The sequence below is a fragment of the Ochotona princeps genome, chromosome 24 (assembly GCF_030435755.1).
Source record: "Ochotona princeps isolate mOchPri1 chromosome 24, mOchPri1.hap1, whole genome shotgun sequence".
NCBI lineage: Eukaryota > Metazoa > Chordata > Mammalia > Lagomorpha > Ochotonidae > Ochotona > Ochotona princeps.
Genome location: NC_080855.1, coordinates 8,479,137 through 8,496,306, shown reverse-complemented (window position 1 = coordinate 8,496,306; position 17,170 = coordinate 8,479,137). Strand labels below are relative to the sequence as shown.

Here is a 17,170-nt window from a genome sequence, read left to right as displayed (position 1 = left end):
GGGTGCCCGCCTGCATGCATATCCGGCCCACCCTCACCCGGCACGGAGACGAAGAACTTGACAGCGTCGCGGTGCCCGTGGAAGCAGAGCTGGGCCTGGGCCATGGAGCAGTAGGGGATGAAGCTGCTAGTGGACTTGTCGCTGCTGCTGTCACCGTACACGTGGATGACTCCTCCAGGCCTGGCCCCCTCCCCGGATGTGGGCGAAGTCTTGTTGGCTGAGTCAGAGGGGCTGAGGCTCAGAGGTGGGGGAGGGAGGGAGCACCCACACTGGCCTGGGGCAGACACCAGACTCACCTCGGAGCCCCAGGAGCTGGCCTCGGTGCAGGACCACGGCTGGGCGGGAGGAGATGTCATTAGAGCGGGCAGGGGGCAGCCAGGACCCCCACCCTGGGGAGTGCGGGGCAGGCTCCACTCACTCTCAGTCAGAGGGATGGAGATGACCACGCCATTGCCGGTGCCCACCCAGAGGCGGTTGCCCGCGATGAGCAGGGCCGTGATGCGCACAAAAGAGAAGCCCAGCTTGCCAGTGCCTGGGGCAGGCCAGGAGAGTGTCAGCGTCCCTGGCCTGGGCACTCCCGCTCCCGCCCCTGCACAGGCCCTCACCCAGCATCTTGCTGACGTAGGGCTCGATGTCCACGTCCTGCAGGTGCTGGTGGGTGTGGGCGTGGTACAGCCGCAGCGTCGAGTCCAGGCGAATAGACACCCACACGCCATCGCCGATCCATGCCAGCTGCCGCACCTGGCTCTCCCGCCGCGGGTGGGCATCAAATGACTTCTGTGGATCAGGAACGCTGTTCTCAATGTGGGCAAGAGGGGCAGGGGCCTGGGCAGGGGTGTGTGCAGCTCTGGGTATGATGGGGGCCTGCTTCCCGGCTGCCCTGGCTGTCCAGCTGCCCTGGCTGCCGGCGGAGGGCACAGGTGGCCTCACCTCCACCTGCATGGTCTTGGGCTGGATGACATGCACTTTGTTCTTGTAGCCACACCACACGCGGTCGTCCACCACGGCCATGCAGCGGATCGAGTGGTGTGGGTGGCCCAGGTCCATCAGGTGATAGTTGCTCAGGTCCCACTGGCCATCTGGGGAGAACAGCAGCTCAGGCACAGTGGGCACAACTCTGCCCGCAGGCAGCGCTGGAGCGGCTCCTGGGGTCCCCCCGCCCGTGTCTGGGTTACCTTCGCCTCGGTGGAAGATGGCCAGGGTCCCGTCGGCCAGGGCTACCAGCACCCGGCCTTTGACGTGCCTGCAACAGGAAGGGGGCTTAGGCTGTGTGGGGACCCCAGGGACCCCCAGCCCCCGCCTCGGGGCCACCTACACCAAGCTGAGCACGGAGTCCTTCAGCTTGATGGAGTGCAGACACTTCTTCCAGTTGGCCACGGCCGAATGCACGTAGAGCCTGTGGGAGGAGGCGGCTGTGGAGCAGGGACGCGGGGCCTCCCTGCCCCCACCCCGCCCCGTTCTACCCTACCTACCAGCCGTTCTGGGCTCCTAGCCACATGGTGGGGGCAGCGCTGCTGCTGGCCCCTGTGGGGTCCCCGCTGGGTTCCGGCTCATGCTGAGCGACGTTGCTGTCTGGTTCTGACCCGTTCTCACTGTGGGAAGCCTGCCCTGTGAGCCCATGACCCTACCCACCTCTGCCAGCCTTCCCACCTCTGCCATCCCAGGAGCCCACCTGCCGGGTTGGGTGGGGGCTGGGTCTGTGAAGACGTGCTCAGTGAGGGTCCCGGGCCGCACTGCGGCCGCCTCTGGCTCACTAGGCCCAGGCTCTGGCACCTCCGTGGCTTCTGTGGCCTCCTCCGTGGACTGTGAAGGGTTGGCCTTCCCATTGGCAATGGCAGCCACTTCCCCTATGAGAGGAGGGGTGAGCCTGGGCTGAGCAAAGACGGGGGTGCAGCGAGGGGTAACACTAAGCCCAGCACTCACCCTGGCCCTTGTCCAGCACAGGGGTGTCCCCGCGGGAGGAGCAGCTGCTGTGCGGCACGTTGCAGCGAGTGGCACAGCCCACAAGGGTGATGCCGGCCAACACGCCATCAGTGCTGGAGTCCTCTGGGTTCACGTCATTGTCCAGGAACATCTCCCCTGGCGGGTAGTCGCTGTCGCTGGCAGCTGAGACCACGTGCCCGTTAACCCTCACTCAAGAACCCAGTGCATGCAAGGCCACACCTGCTGCCCACAGCACAGCCTTCTGCTCCCTCCCAGAGCTGCCCACAGCCCTTCGGGTCACAGGACAAGCCGGAAGTCTCAGAGCAGACACCAGAGGCCCCGTTCCACCCAGCTTGCCTCTCCGCTCCCCCTTGGGCTCACCGGGGATGCTGGCAATGCAGAGCACATGCGCGTTGCACACAGTGAACTGGTCTACCACTGTGCCCGGCTGGTTGGCGTCGACGATCACCACCTTGCTGGTGGTCAAGGTGCTGGTGAGGATCCACACCCTGCTGGACATGGCGTCTGCTTCCGGGAGCTCCTTCGCCTGGGGGCGGGGCGTGGGATGGCAGGGCTGGCACCTGTACCCTGAGCAGCAGAACCCAGACTCCTGGCTCTGTGTCCCTTGTGCCCGGGATGGCCTTACTGCCCAAGGGGAGACTGTGCCCTGCACACCCTTAGCATCTGGGAGCCCCCCGCAGCTCAGGGCAGCAGCCCGCGCCCCGAGACCACCCCCCAGCCACATGCTGAGCTGACCTTTTTCTCGGGAGAGGTGTGGTTGCTCCTGGGTTCGCTGTCTGTCTCCCGGTCGCAGGTCAAGGGGTCACGGCCTGGCGTGGGCTGCGCACCATTTCCAGGGCCATCCTCGCTGGGCCTCCACCCGGTCAGGTTGACGCCCGCGGCACACCACAGCTGCAAGGACAGGGCCCTGGGTGCCAGCACCGGCCTGCCTGCAGGCCCAGCTCTCCCGCCTGGCCTGCCCTCTGGCCTCACCTTCATGGTGGGGTCCTTCTCCACCAGGGGCCGGCAGTACACAGGCACAGGCACGTTCTTCATCCGTGTGTCCTCCTGGCTGCCACTGGGGCTCAGCTGCAAGGAGGGCAGGCTGCGTGGCTCCTCCCCTGCCCAGCCGCCCTGCTCTCCACCCACCCTGTGGGAGCCCACCAGGCCACACCTGCTTGTACTTGGCAGGCAGACTCCAGCCACAGGCCTGCAGCCGCCCGTCGTCATTGCGTACATGTTCGCGCACTTGGCGGTACTGCTCCCGCTTCTGCTCCCGCCGCGCGGACGACGTGCAGTCGCTGGCAGAAGAGACAGCCCGAGTCTGTGTCCAGGGGACCAGGGAGGCCAGGCCTGAGCCTGTCCTGCCCGCCATCTCCCTGGTCTTCAGGCTTCACTGGCAGGACCCAGTGTGGTGAGTGGTGAAGCTCTCTTTGGGGTGAGGACAGGAGGGGAGTGGGATGGGCACCCTAGGTCTGAGAGAGCAGCCGGGGTGTGGGTACCGGGGGCAGCCTCTGCCCAGGACAGCACTCAGGCAGGGGTAGCCACTGCGGCCTGATGCCCTGGCCAGCAACCGTGGCCAGGAGCAGTGAGGCGGGGCCCAGGACACACCAGAGGGCCACTCACTCATCAGGGAAGAACTCCAGAGGCCGGCTGCCAGCAGAGATGGGGCACACGGCATGGCTGCGGCGCTGGCTGAAGCCGGCCGTGGTGGGAGACTTGTAGTGAATGTTCACCGAGGGGTAGGCCCTCTTGGCAGGTGGGGGGCTGGACGAAGAGCTGAACAGGCGGCTGAAGCTGTGGCAGAGGTGCAGGAGGTGAGGGTGGTCCGCTCCCAGCCGGGGGGCCCCAACGCCCCCTTCCCTGCCCCTAACTCACAACTGCCAGATGGTGGACTTCTTCTTTTCCTGCACGGATGGGTGTTCCCGGGATGCCCTGTGGGCGAGGGCATGTGGAGGGCTCACTGGGCTCCCCGAGGCGAGGACCCCAGGCCCTCCCAGGGGGCAGAGCTGTGTGCAAGCCCCACCTGATCATCTCGGTCCACCTCACGGCCTCCTGCAGCTCCATCAGCCGCTCCTTGTACTGGTTGCGCTCCATGAGCACACGGGCCATCTCCACCCTTGTGAATCGGCGCCGCTGGGCCATGGGGATTTTGTCCTTAGAGGGAACAGGTGCCACACGTCAGCCATGACAGACAGGCCAGCGGGTTGCAGAAGCTTACCTGGGAACCCACTAGCCCCTGCGATCTCTTGCCTGCGATGGGGCAGGGACCCCTGGACACTCCAGGGAAGGCCCGGGTGAAACCAGAGGTGTTGGGGGTGCCGCCCTCCCAGGGAAGGGGGTCCTTTAGCAGCACCACACACTCTCGGGGCAGTGTGGGAGGCTTCAGGGACACCAGAGTTCACCCCTGCCTTCCCCTGGCTGCACGGGGTGAGCTGCTGTGGCCCAGCACTCACCTTCCAGCCTCCCCACCCCCCTTGGAGCCCAGGCAGGAGCCGAGTCCCGGGGTGAGCCTGCCTCAAGGGGGTGGCAGTTGCTGGGTGCTCCGGAGGGTCCCCATGGGGAGGGGCTTCCCAGGACCATCCCAGCTCCTCAGGGTCATGGGGGTTGCAGAGTGCAGGATCCTGGAGCCTGCTGACACATCCACCCACCAGGACTGGGCACCCAGAGCGCTGATACGCCACTGGCTCCAGCAGGTTTGGGGGGAGAGCAGGGAGGACGAGCAAGGCCCTGGGTCCCAGCCACACTCCCCGCTGCTCTGTGCTCTGTGTCCACTGTTGGCACATCGGGGGCCCTTGGAGAAGCAAGGGTGGAACATCCCAGCCTTCCACCCGGTAACGGAGCACCCATCCCCGCCCCGTAGCAGCAGCGGAAGGGGCAGTACCAGCTCTGCGCAGAGGTAGCTGCCTACATCCTCCGCCTCTTCTTTGGGCTCGCGGCGGGCAGTGATGGCCTCTGACTTTACTCTGTGTGATGAACGAAGCAGGCAGCGGTGAGCACCCCCAGGCTCTTGGCAACCCCCAAGCTGTGCCAGCTGCAGGCAACACATTGCCTCCAGGCCTCTGCCCTCCCCACCAGGACCTGTGGCAGCCACGTTCCTGGGGACACATGACTGTGCACACCAGCCTCCCTGCTGTCCCAGTGCCCAGGCTTCCAGCCCACTGCTCTAGGAATGGGGGGTTTCAAGGCTGACAGGGGGTGCTGGAACCAGAGCAGGCGGACCAAAGCAAAGGGGTGGGAGCAGTGGGAGGCCACTTGGCCATGGGGCAGGCAGGGGTGTGTGGAAGGGCCCACTAGATGTGGCAGGCATCCCCACAGTGGGGTCATGTAGAGGTGGGGCTTGGGCAAAGAGCAGGACCCCCCCACACACACATGTGGCAGGCTCCTATGGGCCACAGTGGGCCGCTGGGCACACAGTAGGGCCTGCAGCTGAACCGAGCAGCAGGTAGCAGTGCTGGGGAAGGAGCGTGCCCTCGGGAGCCAGGCAGGGCGAGGCCGGGGCCGCCCCGGTTCACCTCTTCAGCTCCTCCTCCAGCTCCTTGATGCGGCTCTCCAGCTTGGCTTTGGCCTGCTTTGCAGCCTCCAGCTCCCCCCTCAGCACCTCCTGCTCCCCAGAAAGCTGGTCAACCTTGGCAATGAGGTCATTCTTCACTACGTTTAGGGCGTTTCTTGGAAAAGGCAGAGAAAGGTGTTCTGTGAGCCAGGTGAGGCGGGCATGGGGGCATCTGTCCACTCTGCTGGCACACTGAGGGCCCCTGGAGAAGCTGCGGGCAGGGCTGTCCACAGACGTTGAGTCCTAGGACTCAGTCCGAGCTGCCTCCCCTCCCAGCCAGGCGGCCTCAGCCACGTGTGCTCAGGACGGAGGGGGCACGCTTACTTGGTTTCCAGAAGTTGGGAGTTTTCCAGCAGCAGATTCCCCACTTCTTTGCCCATTCCTGAAACAAAAGGTGCAGGAATTTCAGTTCTGCCCCACAAGACCGACCCTGAGAGTACAGTGTAGGCTCTGGGACTGCAGCCCGAGGTGGAGGCCAGGCTGGACAGAAGTGGAGGGGGCAGAGCCAGGGCTGCCGCTGTGGACAGAGGCTCTGGTTGTAGCTCCCTGGCCAGCTCTGCAGCAGAGTCCACATCTGTGCACCCAGGTGGGGTTGCATCACGGACTATAGGGCTGGGTTCCAGGTGGCTGCCCTGTCCTGCCCACCATCACACATCCAGCAGAGGTTTCAGGACCCATCACCTTTGGGGCCACCCGCAGACCAAGGTAAAGGAACATCCCGAGGCGGGGCCTGGCTGTAGCGGTGGGGCACGAGGCTGGTTCCCGTGGGTGCACCTTTCCAAGGCGCCCAAAGCATGAGCCTCATCCTTTAGGGTGCCCAAAAAGGACAGCTGAGGGTCTTGTCGCCTCCTTCTGACCTCCCTGGGCTTCCTGATGGTGGTGCACAGGACCCTGATACCAGTGTGAGCACCTGGTGGGGACCCCGGCTGACCCTCCATGTTAGGGCTGGTCATCTCAGAGGCAGCTCGGAGCCTGCGCCCTGCTGACCCCACCGCCGCCCCACCATGCAGAATGGAGCAAGCGGCTCGTGAAGTGCCAAAGATGTGAGGTTGCAGGGATGCCAGAATGAGGGGAAACACGAGATGGGCTGCGGCCTTACCAAAAAAATCATCGCGCACTATAGCGTCCCAGTCCCACGGGAGATGGGCAACGGGGCAGGGCAGAGAGGGGAGAGAAAAGAAGCGCATTAGGGCGGGGTGGAACGCAGGGCACGGGCAAGGCAGCCGCTGGCTGGGAAGGCGACAGCAGGGGCAGCGGGGCAAATGGGTAGGGAGAGGGGCAGTGACCCCGTCTGGAGGCCAGAGGTGCTGGGCTGGGAGGGGAGGGGGCTAAGGGCCTATGCTAAGAAGCAAGAAGGGGCTTCTCTTGGGGCACACACAGCTGGGGCAGGGTGGGGCAGGGGTGCAGCAGGGCCCTGGACAGGTGGGTCTCCTGGCAGGCCAGGGGAGAGGCTGTGAAATCAAGCCCCATCCACTCAGCTTCCTATGTGCCTAGTGGCTCCGAAGAACCTTCAGAAATGGCCCCAAGTGGGGTGGGGGACTGTCAGGCTGTACTGAGGGCTCAGACACCAGGGATAGCCAGGCCTGGTACAGTGGAGGCTGGCCAGTGAGCAGAGCAAGGGGCTCCCAGGGCTGCTGTCCTGGCCGCTCCACTCCACCTGCACAGACCGGGGCAGAGACACACAGAGACATACGCACCTGAGAACTCCCCTGGGCCGAGTCCAGTGAGGCAGACAGGGAAAGGAAGGGACAAAGTCAGTTGGTGACTGGAACCAGCAAAAACAGACAGCCTCATTGAAGAGCGGGCCGCGGCAGAGGCTAGCCGGGACGGGCTCACTGGGAGCCGAGATGGTAATGAGGACGGGGCAGCAGACCTGGGAAGCCAGCCCCTGGGTCTGCCCCATGGCGGGCAGGGACGCGAGCTCCCACTGTCTCGCAGGGCGCACAGCAGCAGGAAGAGGGGGTTGGGAACAGGGCTGGCTCTTAGACCAGGGGATGGAGACTTGGCTGTGTGCCCACCAGCCTGTGGCCACCCTCACAGCCCTGGTCTCACGAGCACAGCTGCCTCTGGGAGAGCAGCATGAGGACCACTGTGAGTGGAGGAGTCCTCAGGAATGTTCTAGAAACCGTGAGAGACATGGGCAGTGCCAGTGACTCCTGCGACAGTAAGATCCCTGACAGCAAGCCGCAGAGTTAGAGGAGAAGCCGAACAACTCGAAGCACACAGAAACTTAGGGGGCTGTTGGGAGGGGGTCAGTCAAGACAGCTGGGCAGCAAGGGCCCCGCCATGGCGCTGTGCCCCCCACCCCGCGATTCCTGGATTTGTCTGCACACTTCCCTAGTCATTGATCGGCTAATGAGGCAGGTAGCATGCTCCCTGAGCAATGCAGAACAGGCTGTCGACATGCTGCCAGTGACTGGCCACTTGAAGGATGATTTTTCTGAATCTTAACACTTTTTGTACTTGTAATACGCATTTTTACAATGCTTACAAAAAAATTTTTTTTAAAAATTTATTCATTTTATTACAGCCAGATATACACAGAGGAGGAGAGACAGAGAGGAAGATCTTCCATCCGATGATTCACTCCCCAAGTGAGCCGCAATGGCCGGTGCTGTGCCGATCCGATGCCAGGAACCAGGAACCTCTTCCGGGTCTCCCACGCGGGTGCAGGGTCCCAATGCATTGGGCCGTCCTTGACTGCCTTCCCAGGCCACAAGCAGGGAGCTGGATGGGAAGTGGAGCTGCCGGGATTAGAACCGGTGCCTATATGGGATCCCGGGGAGTTCAAGGCGAGGACTTTAGCTGCTAGGCCACGCCGCCGGGCACAAAAAAATTTTTAAGGGGATCCGGTGTGAGCCTAATAGCTAAAGTCCTCGCCTTGCACGCGCCAGGATCCCATATGAGTGCCGGGTCTAATCCGAGAGGCCCCATTTCCCAGCTCCCTGCTTGTGGCCTGGGAAAGCAGTCGAGGACGGCCCAATGCATTGGGACCCTGCACCCGTGTGGGAGACCCGGAAGAGGTTCCAGGTTCCCGGCTTCAGATCAGCGCGCACTGGCCGTTGCGGCTCACTTGGGGAGTGAATCATCGGACGGAAGATCTTCCTCTCTGTCTCTCCTTCTCTCTGTATATCTGACTTTGTAATAAAATGCATAAATCTTAAAAAAAAAAAAAGCTGACTTTGCAATAAAAATAAATCTTAAGAAAAGAAAAAAAAAGAACATTTCCAGGGGCCAGCATTATGGTAGAGCAGTTAAAGCCACTGACTGCAATGCCAACGTCCAACACAGGTTCAAGTCCTGGCTGCTCCAGTTCTGATCCAGCTCCCTGCCAACAGCAGCAGAAGGTGGTCTAAGTGCTTGGACCCCTGGCACCATGTGGGAGACCTGGGTGAAGTGTCTGGTTCCTGAAGCCATTAAAGATACCAAGTGCCCATGTGGCATTCTGCGTCCTTTCGGTCAGACCAGGAACACACCTGGTGCTCACCGTCTAGAACACGAGTGAACATCTCCAGGGTGGGGCGTCCTCTGCTACAACCCAAATACCCCCAAGCCATGGTCATGCACACACATGGCCATACCCATGCAGTCACACACACACGGCCACACCCATGCATAGCCATGCACACAGTCACAGTCATACACACACACCCATGCATTCACACACACACGTCCACACCCATGCACAGCCATACACACAGTCACAGTCATACACACACAGTCACACACACCCATGCATTCACACACACACGGCCACACCCATGCACAGCCATACACACAGTCACAGTCATACACACACAGTCACACACACCCATGCAGTCATACAGTCACACACCCATGCAGTCACACACATACGGCCACACCCATGCACAGCCATACACATAGTCACAGTCATACACACACAGTCACACACACACCCATGCAGTCATACACACACACACACACACACACATGCAGTCACACACACACGGCCACACCCATGCAGTCATACAGCCACACACACAGTCACACACACACAGTCGTATACACACATGCACACACGCACACTGCCTTTCTTGGGTGCTCCTGGCTGCGGCTTGGCTGACATGAACTCCCTCTACCCAGCAGGTGGCAGTGCGAATCCCAATGTTGGTTCTGCTCCCTGGAGGCCACCCCAACTGCCCACCATCACTGACGCAACCATCAGGAGTAGGTCTGAGAGCTAGGGAAGTGAGGGCCAGATGGAAAGGCTCCTATGCCCCCTCTCTGTGCCGGCTGGTAGAGCTGGGTGGGCACAAGCTGGCCAGGCTAAGGTGGCACAAGAGCACGGCATCCATCAGTAGATACCACCAGGTAAACAGCCTCGCCGAGGCAGGGACAGCAACACACCCATCGTGATGTCCAGAATTCCAGGAGGACAGCCATACAGGCCCAGGGCAACCGCACTGCCCTGGCTGTGGCCTCTCCCTCCAGAGTACTGGGAAAGGGGACATGAGCCCCAAGCAGCGGCTGTCTTCCCAGCTGCCAGGGCTGCAGCGGGAGTGGGGCCCCAGCCCTGGGACCTGTGGCCTCTTCTCCCAGGGCTGAGCCATGCAACCAACAAGGGGTCCGCACGGACCTGCCATGGACATACGGGTACCTGCCATGTCTGGACACTGCGACTCACTGGCTGGAGGGTTCCTCGTGGAGCGGCCTGCTACTTACACCGCCCTGCCCTCTCCCACCAGCTCACCAAGGCCTCTGGGGAGCAGACGGCTGGGAGGGGGCAGAAGCACAGCCCCGCCAGCTCACTAAAGGCTGACAGCGCCAAGCTCTGCAATCCATAGACCTGTAAAGAAGGCCCTGGCCAGAGTGGACACGGAGCCTCCGAGCGACCATGTGCACTCACACGCCGTTACCTAGGAGGTCGGCGCCTTCGTCCACGTCCCCGATGACCTCTGAGCCTGCTGTTGACAGCTCGTGGTAGAGGGAGTCAGTGTTGATGCCGAAAGCTTTGTTGACGATCCCCTGGGTGGGGCTGTTGGGACACACCAGTCAGGAGGGCAGCCAGGGGCATTGCGGCCACAGGCTCTGATTTGGAGCACACGCGGCTCCAGACCCGGAGTGCGTACCTGTTTCCTGGGCGGTCCAGGCGGGTCTCAGGACACACGTCCAGCTCGGGAGTGGAGTCGATGATGTCCTGGACGTCAGACCACTCATCACTGCTGCCCATGCCTGGGGAGGACACAGCCATCGGGCCTGCACAGCTGCTCTGCGTCGGCTGGGGACGCTGTGCTAGGCCCCCACTGGACAGCAATCAGCAGGACAGCCTTCACCCTTCTGCTGACCAAGAGCCGGGCAGAGGCCACAGGGCTCAGTGGCCAGGCACTGCCTCCTGCCCAGGGCCACCTATGTCCAGGCTGAGTGTCCTTTTGCCTTTCTCCAGACAGCAGCTGCTAACCACAGTGGTCAGCCAGGCTGTGCACACTGTGTTCAAACCTATGTACCAGCGCCCTACCTGGGGAGGGGAGAGAAGGGCGTATGGTGGGCCCTCACCCTGTATGACAAGGGTCCTAGCAACTGAGGCCATGGGCCACACAGATGGGGGGCAGTGTGAAGGAGGCATGGAGGTACCACTGTACCACAGACAGGGGCAAGTGTGGACGCACACGGGCGGAGGGCCACGCTCTCACACGTGCGCATGCCCAGGGCAGTCCTGAGAGAGAGGGATCTCTCTCTCTCTCACTCACACACACACACACACACGGGCGGAGGGCGACTTTCTCACATGTGCGCATGCCCAGGGCAGTCCTGAGAGAGAGGGATCTCTCTCTCTCTCACTCACACACACACACACACACACGGGCGGAGGGCGACTTTCTCACATGTGCGCATGCCCAGGGCAGTCCTGAGCGAGAGGGATCTCTCTCTCTCTCACTCACACACACACACACACACACACACACGGGCGGAGGGCGACTTTCTCACATGTGCGCATGCCCAGGGCAGTCCTGCGGCAGTGGCCGCCATACCGATGCTGACATTGCGCATCTCCTGCGTGACCTGGACCTCCATGTTGCGGCTGTTGCGTTTCTCCCGGGACCGGGCGCTGTTCTTGCTGCCACCGCCGAAGTCTCCCCCCAGGGGCTGCATGTTCTCGGTGAGGGGCGTCACTGCAGCCGAGGGCACGGAAGAGGTGGGCGTGTTGGACTTGGTCCCCGTGGTGCTGGGTGTGGCAGCTGCTGAGGACTGGCCAGACTCGGACATCTCATCGGGAGGACACTAGGGCCAAACACAGGGAGGGAACGTGTCACCAGATCCCTGACACCTGAAGCCGCTAGGTGGCCGCGGGGCCCATGGCCTTGCTCCTCCAGGGCCTGCTCATCCTGCTCCGTGGCTGCTGCCTGTGGCTCCAGGAACCAGCTCGGTTCTCCCAGCACCGCCCAGCGTGACAGGAGTGGTGTTGTGTGGAGCACCTGTGCAGCTGGGCAGGGCCGGGCAGGGCGGAGAAGAGGGAACTGATAAGACGGACATTGCTGGTCCCACCCCCTCCTGCCTCCAGGAGACGCCTACTCAGCCCTGGCTGGCCCTATAGGCGCATGGCACATGACCCCAGAGACTCCTTCAGACCACAGACCTGAGCGTCAATGCAAAGGGATTGTAGTTGCACCCTCATGGGCGGTCTGCTGCCAGGAGAAGCAGCAGGAGCTGCCACAGTGTGGAGGGACACCCTGTCTCCTCAGCACTAGACCAAAGACAGACACATCTCCCCGTTCTTACTGATGAGATGAGACAAACTCAAGACAGATGGCCCCAACACGCTGTCCTCCTAACATCGGGAGCGTCCCCCAAGTGGCCGTGGGCAGCTGCCAGTGGCGGCTGGCCCTCGCCTCAGCCCTCACTGGCGAGAGGGGTGCCTGCAGCAGTGTGAATGCCAGGACCCAGGATGGGGATGGACAGACACAGTTCCTGGAAGCCCAAGCCCACTATTTGAGTATGTCCCTGCTGGGCATGGGGCAGGGAACGCAGCGCTGGACACAGCTGCCTGGCCTGGAGACACACTCCGAGCCGAGCCTCCCTGCAGGATCTCTGTGCTGCATGTCCGCTGCTCTTAACTAGTGGTGCCAGGCCAAGTTCAGAGACAATTTTGTCATCACTGCAGGAAGGGTGCTGCCTGACTCCCTGTGGTGTGGCAGGTGGAACTGGTCCAGGGGCCAGCAGTGTGCCCATGCCAATCCTGGAAGGGCTGCCCGTGCACCCCTTGTGACTCCTAGCCAATCTGAGAAAAGGAAACCTCTCTCCACACCCCCAGTGATACCTTCACGCTCTTCACGTAGCTGTGCCCACCTGAGGCGGGGTCCTCTGCTGCTACTCACGAGATAAACAGGAAACCCCGTTCAGGCCAGGAGCGGGTCAGGGTCCCTGGACCACCTCTCCCAACTGGATGTGTGTGGTCATTGTGGGTTTGGCCATCCAACCGTGCCCTCCCAGGCCAGGGCCCCTGGCTGTCACCCTACAGGACCACCACTTACCCAGGGACACTCCCCCTGGCCACAACTTACCTACAGGCCAACCTGCCAACCTCCTAAACATGAACGTGGGGTGGGGGCCTCCGAGTGCAGAGAGCGCAAGCTCTCCACAGTCTTCCCTCACCGTGAGTAGCCACAACTGTTTGGTTAAAACACTGAAAACACAGCACATAAACACAAAAACAAAACAAAACAACAACAAAAAATTAAGAAATTAGAAAAACTTTAAAACCTAGAGAATGAAATAAAAAGAACTTAAATGTAACTACAAAAAAAAATCAAATAAAACACACCTATGAGCTTAAACACAAAACACTGAGATTCAAGGAGAGAAAGACTGCTTTGGACAAACCAGCAAGAGAACGGACGCCACAAGGAGGAGAGCGGGCCCAGGCCCAGCAGCCCGGGAGTGGAGGCCCCACGCCAGAGACACCAGGGGCTGTGCCGGCAGCCCGCAGGCCTTGCCTTCCCCCTCCCAGGGCAGTGAGAGTGGGGTGGGCGTCCCACGAGGCAGAGGAGTCACTTTCCCACAGCCTCCCGCGGCGGCTGGACAAGAGCAGGACAGTCGGCAGAGCGCAGGAGAAGGCAGGCTCCCTCGAGGCCCCAGCCCCCACCTCCTGCAGCCAGCTTTGCCTCCAGGCCCCAGGCTCTGCCTCCCTCTGTGACCTCCGCAGTCTCTGTCCACCCCTGGACAGAGGTGACTTACCTGGCAACATGCCAGAGCTGGCAGTGTGGGGCCAGGACGTGAGTGAGTGCCTGGGCCAGGGTGCACTCGCCGGCTGGCTGTGCATGCCTTGGGCGGGGGGGCTCACAGACTGAGCAGGTGGGACTAGGCACACTTGCTCCTGCTCAGGGCTTGCTCCCAGCTGAGCTGTGTGTTCTGGCAGCCAGAAACCTAAGTGTCCATGGAAGTGATGAAATACGGGCCTCGGGGGTGGGGCACTGGCCAGAGCCCCGTCTGAGGCTCAAACCCTGGGTCTATCTGAGGGACAGAGGGGTCTGGCCGGGACCAACAGGTGCAGGGCCAGGGCCCACAGGGTAGCCGTGCAGCCTGCGTCTCCACCGTTCCAGGGGCAGCCACAGGGTGATACAAAGACTGGGTCTTGGCTTGTATGGGCGTGGGGCCGCCAGGGGTGGGGAGCAGACCCTCACTCCACGGCACGGCTACCAAACCTGGTAGCTGGAGCTGGACTGTAGCTGGCTGAGGTCGTCCGGGTGCCAGTGGTCCCCCGCAGGCCCGAACTTGCCCCCCCTCGGTGCACGTACCATGCCGTCGGCCAGGGGGAAGACACTCAGAGAGGTGGGGCGCTCCTTCCTGCTGGGAGGGACACAGGGAAAGGAAGTGGCAGTCAGATGCCAGCTTCGACAGAAAGCCCTCCGTGTCTGGGGACCATCGCCCACGAGCAGGCACTGGGCTGTGGGTCTGCAGCAGCACTGCCTAGCAGCCCGAGTGCAAGCGGCCACAGGGCCCTGCCTCAACTCTGGCCCCTGGCCTTCTTCCTGCCATCTTCGGTGACTTCCCTGAGGCTCTGAAAAGCTGCAGGGGAGAGCCCCCATTAGGTCGGCTGGTCCCAAAGGCCCCGCTTTCCTCCCCCAGGCAGCCCTCCCAGTTGTCATGGGGCAGCAATGCCCAACAGAGGCCTTGGGAAGCTCTGCTAAGAACCTGGGAGCCTCTGGGAGGCTGGACATGCAGAGGCAGGCTCAGGGTCACCCACCGCGGGCCCAGTCCCTGGGAAGATACCCACGGCCGCAGTGACTCAGCCAGCGTCCTCCCGTCAGAGCCTTCCAATGGGGGTCAGCTGGAAACTGCCTGCTCTGCAGCCCAGACCAGGGGGCCTGGCAGCTGCCTGGAGGATGCTCAGCTCTTGCTGGGGGTCCTACAGTTCTGAGGCCCGACTGGTGGGTCTGTCCGGAGGAGCAGCAGCGTGCAGTGGGGTGACAGTGGGGTGCTCAACAGCCTTGGCCCCTCTGCTACACCATGGTGGGGAATGCCTGCTGTGCCCAACCCCGGCCTCACCCCAGTGAGCACCCCACCTCACGACTGCACACACTGGTCTCCTGGACTCAAGCCTCTGTTGTCACCATGGGCTTTGGTGTGACAGTTGCCTGCAGGACGCTTGTCTCACAGGACTGGGTGCCCTCCTGGCCTGTGTCCAAGGAAGCTGACATAACCAGGAGGTCAGGTGCTCCTTCTAGGACTTCTGCTTGGAAACCCCAAGGGCCTGACCCTGAACCTCTTGGGCAGGGGGCGGCAGGGGCAGCACGGCCGACTCCAGCCGTCATGTTCCCTCGGTGCATCCCCACAGCTGCTGTGAGACACAAGTCCTCATCCACTCAGAGATCACCCCCTCAGGGTGACACTAACACACCAGGCTTGGGTGCCGAGCTCCCAAGTGGCCATGCGGGGCTGGGAATCCAGGGCCAGCCCCTCTGCCGGCCTGCACTGGTCGGGACAATGCTGGCTGGGCGTGGCCACAGTGCGAGCTGCCCACCCCCAGCTTGGTGAGGCCGGCCGCCACCTCAGCATGGGACACTGTCCTGTGACACTGGCAGCAGAACACGTCCTGAGCTGGTGGGAGAACCAAGCTCGGACACTGCACGCCTGCAGACACGGCCGCCTGCCTCAGCCTTCCCATCAGGCAGCCCCGCCCCATCCTGCGAGGACCAGCAGTGTGCACAGATGCCCCACCCGCTGTTACCTTCTCCTCCATGACTGGCGAGGACTGTGGGCAGCAACAGACACAATGGCCAGCACAGAGGGCAGACAAGACAGAAAGACAGTCATTAGAGAGTGAGGTCAGGCCAGCTCACAGCTGGCCCTGAGCTCACACAGACAAAGGGACACCCAGGTACCCCTCCGCACTCTCTTGCACGTGACAGGCTGCACATGCAGAAGCTGCGAGGCACAGACATGGGACACAGTGCAGCAGGGTGGCAGGAGCGTGACCTTGCACAGACAGGCTGGCACACGTGTGCACAGGCACCTGGGTACCGGCACACGTGGCCACGTAGACAGACACAGGCTGCTGCTCAGGCCCTCAGCTGCTGTCAGCATGGCCCCAGCGTCCTATCAGTGTTGACCTCGCACTGAGTTCATGCCAAAGACACAGACTCGGAGACCCACACGAGGAGGGCAGGAAAATGCTGCCTGTGGTCAAAGCGGCCAGCAACTCCGACCTGGAACCAGCTCGTACGGCGAGCTCCAAGTCAGCCTGTAAGCACAAGGTCTCCCAGGGATGTGGTGAGCCGAGCAGGGCAGGCACTCCCTGTCAGGCACCAGGGCCATGAGCTGCGCAGAGTGGGTAGCTGCTCCTGGCTTAACCTCGTGAGGTGCCCGAGGGAAGAGGGCAGAGGGAAGCCCCACACAGTCCTCCGTGGGAGCTGCCATGACAAGGGAGGTACAGGTGTTTCCAGGAGGGGAGGGGTGGCTGCTTCCATAGCTTCCGTGAGCCAGTGCTTAGCTGCAGTCCCTGGCCATTCAGGACCACTCTAGGGCCTGTCGGCAGCAGATTCCTCATCATGGGACCCACGGTGTGTGCCCTCTGCCTTGGTCACAGCGCCTGGTCTACCCAGAGACCTGGTTGGCCCACAGCAGCAGCTGGGCTCAAGCACCTACAGCCTCAGCTAAGTCCACAGGACCTGGGCCAGTGGTGCCTATGGGAGACACGCGGGGCACCCACAGGCGTCCTGCACCCAGCTCTTTCAGGCTCCCAGGAGGGGCCGACACACAGGCTGCACCGCTCGTCTGGGGATCCTTCCTCATGTAGGCTGCAGCCTGGTCCCCTACCTGCCAGTCCCCCTGCCCTGGGTGCTGACATGCCTTCTCATGGCGCTGGCCAAATCCAGAGCCAACGGCTCTGCCCACAGTCACCGGGAAGGTGACAGGGAAATCTAGGGCTGGACACGTCCCCAGCTGCCCATTTGCAGACACAACCCACAGGCCAGGGAGGAGGGGACAATGCAGAAACAGCCAAACATGGCTGCCACACCTCGGCTTGACAGCTGCCCCTCCTCAGCTGGCAGGGCTGCAGGGTCCGACCACAGCCTGTAGCCCTTCCGAGGGAGACAAGAGCCTCCCAGTCCTAGGGAGTCATCTCTCGTCCCCTCTGGGCCAACCCCGTGGGGTCCTTTGGCACTTTTCGGCCAGGTCACAGAGGAACATCAGCAATCCCCTCAGCTCCTCCAGTAAAAACAGCCCTGGCGCCTG

At 62.3% G+C, this 17,170-nt stretch overlaps 1 protein-coding gene across 4 annotated transcripts in view; it reads right to left on the bottom strand.

The window, feature by feature from the left end:
* The window catches only part of MAPK8IP3 (mitogen-activated protein kinase 8 interacting protein 3), a 31,973-nt gene that overhangs the window by 1,284 nt on the left and 13,519 nt on the right, over positions 1-17,170 (bottom strand). Inside the window, exons 5-30 of one of the 4 annotated variants that reach the window (XM_004596611.2) lie at positions 14,137-14,278; positions 11,467-11,716; positions 10,567-10,669; positions 10,354-10,472; positions 7,174-7,185; positions 6,576-6,593; positions 5,801-5,858; positions 5,439-5,591; positions 4,808-4,889; positions 3,950-4,080; positions 3,802-3,858; positions 3,550-3,720; positions 3,098-3,224; positions 2,917-3,012; positions 2,680-2,835; positions 2,305-2,470; positions 1,924-2,106; positions 1,673-1,847; positions 1,473-1,592; positions 1,316-1,396; positions 1,176-1,243; positions 931-1,079; positions 606-777; positions 419-532; positions 297-335; positions 38-217 (exon numbers count right to left, since the gene is read on the bottom strand). In XM_004596611.2, the coding sequence (XP_004596668.2) occupies positions 38-217; positions 297-335; positions 419-532; positions 606-777; positions 931-1,079; positions 1,176-1,243; positions 1,316-1,396; positions 1,473-1,592; positions 1,673-1,847; positions 1,924-2,106; positions 2,305-2,470; positions 2,680-2,835; positions 2,917-3,012; positions 3,098-3,224; positions 3,550-3,720; positions 3,802-3,858; positions 3,950-4,080; positions 4,808-4,889; positions 5,439-5,591; positions 5,801-5,858; positions 6,576-6,593; positions 7,174-7,185; positions 10,354-10,472; positions 10,567-10,669; positions 11,467-11,716; positions 14,137-14,278 (3,122 nt within the window). The remainder of the gene's footprint in view (positions 1-37; positions 218-296; positions 336-418; positions 533-605; positions 778-930; positions 1,080-1,175; positions 1,244-1,315; positions 1,397-1,472; positions 1,593-1,672; positions 1,848-1,923; positions 2,107-2,304; positions 2,471-2,679; positions 2,836-2,916; positions 3,013-3,097; positions 3,225-3,549; positions 3,721-3,801; positions 3,859-3,949; positions 4,081-4,807; positions 4,890-5,438; positions 5,592-5,800; positions 5,859-6,575; positions 6,594-7,173; positions 7,186-10,353; positions 10,473-10,566; positions 10,670-11,466; positions 11,717-14,136; positions 14,279-17,170) is intronic. The other 3 variants (XM_004596616.2, XM_004596610.2, XM_058680472.1) reach the window with 3 other exon arrangements.